At 34.4% G+C, this 5,172-nt stretch overlaps 1 protein-coding gene across 4 annotated transcripts in view; it reads right to left on the bottom strand.

Moving 5' to 3' along the window:
• Positions 1–842: 842 nt before the first annotated feature.
• CRYZL1 (crystallin zeta like 1) overlaps positions 843–5,172 on the bottom strand; it is a 57,347-nt gene continuing 53,017 nt past the window's right edge. For 3 of the 4 annotated variants that reach the window (XM_019524961.1, XM_019524960.1, XM_019524962.1), the window contains 4 exons: positions 4,657–4,778; positions 4,062–4,167; positions 2,699–2,744; positions 843–2,023 (listed from right to left, as the gene is read on the bottom strand). In XM_019524961.1, coding sequence (XP_019380506.1) covers positions 1,924–2,023; positions 2,699–2,744; positions 4,062–4,167; positions 4,657–4,778 — 374 coding nt within the window. In that variant the 3' untranslated portion in view covers positions 843–1,923. Of the gene's footprint in view, positions 2,024–2,698; positions 2,749–4,061; positions 4,168–4,656; positions 4,779–5,172 lie in introns of all 4 variants that reach the window. The other variant, XM_019524963.1, reaches the window with a different exon arrangement.

The following is a 5,172-nucleotide window of genomic DNA, read 5'->3' as shown; positions in this document are numbered from 1 at the left end:
TAAAAAAAAAAAAGAAGAAAAAAAATCTTAAACTAGTCCCTTTACTTTCAAAGGGCTTTGCCACCTTGGTTTCTAATCTTGCCTTCAGGGAGTATTTGCCTCTATAGAAAGTTGAAGGATCCTGCTTGGATTCCTCAGCCTGTTTTGAGACTTTTATGTCAGTAAGACTGCCAGATGTGAAAGCTACTTTAATTAAAGCGCCCCCCTCACCCCATTCCTGGAGCACGTGTATAAATACCCTAGCAGTTTAACTAAATTAGGTATGCCTAAGCTTTCATGAAAAACAGCCTACTTAAGACCATACTAACAACTTCAGACTAATTTAAAAATGTATACAGGAGTTTATAAAACTCAACAGATAAAATAAATTAGATTAATTTCCTAACTAATTCAGCTGAAAAAGAAACTAAGAGATGGTTAGGTTAGGGGTATTCCACCTGTAGCTTATTGCATACATGTTTCCTTCAACTGTTGTTATCTGCAAGCAAAGGTGAAGGGTACAATAAAATTAGACAGATAAGGAGCTGTAAGCATCACAAATCTTCTCTTTCCAATTGTGTTAATGACTTATTTTTCCTTGTTTTGTTAAACCTGATCTAGATTAGTATCTATACTTATTTCCATTCCCACTCTTTTTCTGCTTTTCTTTTTGCAAATGTCAAACTGGGGTATAACCAGGAGGAAAGTATCATAATAAACACAGCTGGACAGATCATGGGTTTAGGACCTACTTTAAATGGAGAATCAATTTCTTGATGTAGTTTTAAAGGTTTTGTATGTTAAAGTGCTTATTCGTAAGCTTGAATTTTATCACAAAAGCAGTAAAATAAGACCTCCTCACACAGCAATAAACAAGATTGCTTTATATTTTCTTATAAACCTGCATTATGTGATTTACCAAGGATACACTATAATTCCAGTGCCTGGAAAGAAAAAATGTTCACCAAGATTTTGTTACATAGATTTGATCCTGAGTCTCATACAGATTTCAAAGCTGTTACAGTGGTTCAAAGTGCTGCTGCACAGAAATCTGAGTCATCCTTACTGACATGATACCTAGATTAATAGAACAGCATGCTGCAGTTCTCAAACAGTAGGAAGTGGGAGGCCATCAGCCATAGGAAAGGAAAGTTAGGTTTTTTTCCTTGAGGATGGGGAATAGTTGAAAGCATAGAGATGAAAAGTTGTGAGAGGACACATAGGGTGTTTGAGAAAGTGTCAGTGGTTGAAAACTAGTTTACATTTCCTAGCCTTTTAATACTATAAAAAGGTTATATGTTATGTACAGTAAAGTGCATTGAACCATGAAAAAGGCTCAGATAAGCTTCCATCCACATTTATATTCTATTTTTATGTAAGTATATAAGAAGTTTGATGGTGCTGGTTTTACAGGTTATAGGTGGTAAATTCACTTCTTGAAGAGATGGTAAGTCTTTACAAAACAAAGTTTTACGTTGTGTCAAGCACATGCCTACCCTGAGAACCCCTTCCCAATTTTGCTGGTTTATGACTACATTTTCATTTCCCCCTATCCATTTAAAACAGATTAAAGACCTGGAGAGGCTACACACAGCACTAAAGACTGAATGCTTTCAAATGCAAAAATGTAAACCCATTGAAAAAAACAAATATTTTTCCTCTAATCTTTCAGATAAAGATGTTAACTAATTAGTTGGGAGGAGGATGACAGGGTGGAGGTATCTCTTTAAAGTTACTGATGAAACTTTCTATTGGATATAATCCAGGGAAATCTAAATCTCAACACCAGAAATTTCACAGATCATTTATCCTGAAATACAAAAGATCCTTGAATGCAAGTTACAGAGATATTTGAAAACTAGTTAGTTGCACATTACTTTACTTCTCAAATATATTACATAGCTCCAATGTCCTTCACTGTCTTGGAAACCAGGAAATTGTGCTTTAGAACTGGATGACTTGTCTTTTTCTTGCTTGATTCTTCTGAACCATTTCCATAGAAACTTTGGCTTCATACAATGGGACTGGTTCATCCAACTGAGGCCTAGAAAGGAGACATCTGTCAGAAGCGTCTGGTGTACATGCTCAGATCAATAAAAACATTCCAGGACTAGTGTTATAGACTTTACTTTATACAATGTAAACTTTACTCCTTGAACAAAGTGAAAAGTTTTATAGCTCTGCTAGGATCCCTAGAAAAGAGGCAAAGGTCTAAAGCAAACAGGAAACAGAAGTTTAATTAAAGACATCCTTTTGGAAAAAGAAATCCTTTTTGATGGATGGGAGTGCTAAACTTCTCACCCCATGTATGAGAATCTCTCATTTTCTGCTTTTGTGGCAGCTTCAAATTCTATGAAAACTGCCATTCTTCTGAAAGAGAAAAACCTCAAAGACCTGTCTTTCTTTACAGCCAATACCACTTTCTCAATTACATATGCTATTGAGTCACCTGTAATGAGTTCTTTCCATAGGAAAAGAAAGGGCTGCCTTTGAGGGACTTCCTGGTTCTCAGTGCATAAACAAGGAATTGGACTAGGAATATGATGCAAACCATCTTTTTGGTCAACCTGCCTCATTACCACTCACAGCCATAAAAAGTTTTATATAAAGCAAACTCTCATTATATAGTGCTGAGAATCTGCCAAACAGGTATTTCTTTCTAATAATCACACTTTCTTTTCATTGTGTTATACTGTGTGTCACTGTTCTGTTGTCTTACCTGAACACATTACTTGATAACTTCTCCATTATGTCTTCTAAGATACGTATCTGAAGGGTTTGTCAAGGTGATAACACATACCCAACAAGGCTCTAAGGCCAAATTCTACACGTACCTGTATCTGTGCAGCTTTGCCAGGCTTAGGACCTAAAAATAAGATGATTTAAAAAACTGGAAGCGGAGCTCAACTGAGTTTTACCTTCATGTCAATGGGGAAAAGAAGGGTTTAGCTGTTAGCATTTTATCAGTCATGAAAAAATTAAGTTAGGCTCATTCAATTTTAAGGGAAATGTATTAGCTAGTTCAAACAAGCTATTTCAATCTGCTCTCCATATGGTTTCTTCCGTTATTTACATAAAATGGTTAAGAAGCACAAATAATGTAACACAGATGTATGCAATGTTTCTAAATAAAAATTCAAGGTGAGTTTACTCTGTTTAACCATCTGATGATATCCAATACTAAAATATATGTTCGCTGGTTATAACTTCAGGGGTGACAAAAGAAATTATATTTGTCTAAATAGCTTATTACAAGCCACAATTAGAAATTGTACTTTTCAGACTGACTAACCATTAAAAAAAAAATCATGAAAACTAATTCAGTTATACTAAACAGAAATGTCAAAGAATAATCTTTAAAAAGCAGTTTTGTGATCACTTGCTTCCCTCCCCGCACTTCCTTGGTTTGCTTGACTTGAGCTAAACTATTGTGCAATTTAGTGGGAAAGGGAGGAGGAACTTCCCTTTCCCAAAGAGAGTTAATATAGTTAGCACTTTTCTAGAAGGCAGTGACTTAGTCTTTACTTTCCTGTGCTTTTCTGCTGAACTGCAAAAATGATTCAGCAGATCTCATGATCTGCAGTACAGTACAGAAACAGGGAGGGTTATTACAACAAAAATTGAGCAGTGGCTCATCTGCTCAAGATGACCCACTGCCAAGGACTGTTATGTTACTAAGCAGCTCAGCATGTAATCATGCAAGAAAAAGATGCAGACGATATACTGATATATATGGAGTCATTTGTTTGTCTAATATACACACAATTTGCTCAACAAAATACAGATAACAGAATTGGCAAATGAGGAACATTGTCTTATAGTACAGTCCTTATGAAGATAAAAATATAACCAAAAGTTAAGATTCTTTATTATATCAATATATGTGCAGATGGAATCCAAATAAATACCTGGTTTAAACAATAAGCAGGTGACATTCAATAAAATATAATTTCTTTATACATTTATTGTAATTAGTGTCAAATTTTAGGTTTCTGATTTAGTGTTTTGCTAGATCAGCGTCTATGCTAGTAATTTTCAAGCAGACTACTGGGTGATGGTTAATATCACTTTTAAAAGGATATAAAGATACTTTCCTTGCTGTACAGTTGACAAATTCCAAACTTCATCGTTCAGAAAAGAGACTGTTGCTCCTTTAAGGAACAGGCAATTGCTGTCTGGAGGGTCCAACTTATATAAAATAATAAAAGTACCATTATGCTACATTTTCCAAAAACTGGCTAGTTAATTTATCAGTAAAAGATGAAAAACCCTTCCAACCACAACACAAATTAGCCAATCCAAAATAGTTAAAATACATTTTTAAAAAAATGGTACTTGTATAACTGGAAAAAGTTCTATCTAGTACTCTACGCCCAACAGAATGCACCTTTACAAAATGGGAAAGCAAACTATGCTATGACAGTCATTTCTGTTCTACTAAACCACTTTTTATAAAATTAATCTTCTATTTGTTATATACAGGAAACAAAAAGACTATTATTAATGTTTTCACAAGATAAGTGTTTCCTGCTGCTTTGGAAATAAATATCAAGGTTTTTGTATGAATCAAGCTGATATTTAACAGTGGGAAACCATTTAACTGTGAGAGTGCTCCATGGACTTCTGTCCTAACATAACTGCTGTGGTTAACACTAACTTGCAGAATGTATGCCTTGCCTGGAGATTTCTTTCTGTAGTTATCCAGTGTCCTCCAACACCAAGAAGTGTAATGATATCATGCTTATGTGGCAGAAGTTGTGATTTTAAGTTTGACTCATCTTCTTTGCTGTATAACCTCACTAAAAAAATATGAAAGTTATGGTCAATTCATAATTATACAAAATGAGTATTCAGCACACAGCACCCATAAGAAGAAAAATGTTTTGTATACATTAAACTAAAACAGTATTTTTCTCTGAAGAGCACTGAAAACTATATAGCCAGGGAACTTTTACAAGTCCCTTCTTTTTAATACTGTACTATTAGGAATGAACCTTAATTTGATTCTAAAGCTATTTAAAATGGAGTAAATATAACTTTTAAGGTGTATTTATTTGTAAAAAAGTGTGCAATTTAATAAAAACAAATACTGATGCCTGGTAATGTAGCAATGAATAGTTACACCTGAATGTCTTTAATGGAAATATCTGCAAAAAACAGAGTATCTATGAAAGAGAGAGAGAGAGAGAGAGA

This window comes from Gavialis gangeticus, unplaced genomic scaffold (genome assembly GCF_001723915.1).
Source record: "Gavialis gangeticus isolate Ggan-Ray unplaced genomic scaffold, GavGan_comp1, whole genome shotgun sequence".
Lineage (NCBI taxonomy): Eukaryota > Metazoa > Chordata > Crocodylia > Gavialidae > Gavialis > Gavialis gangeticus.
This window is presented reverse-complemented; position numbering and strand designations above follow the sequence as displayed.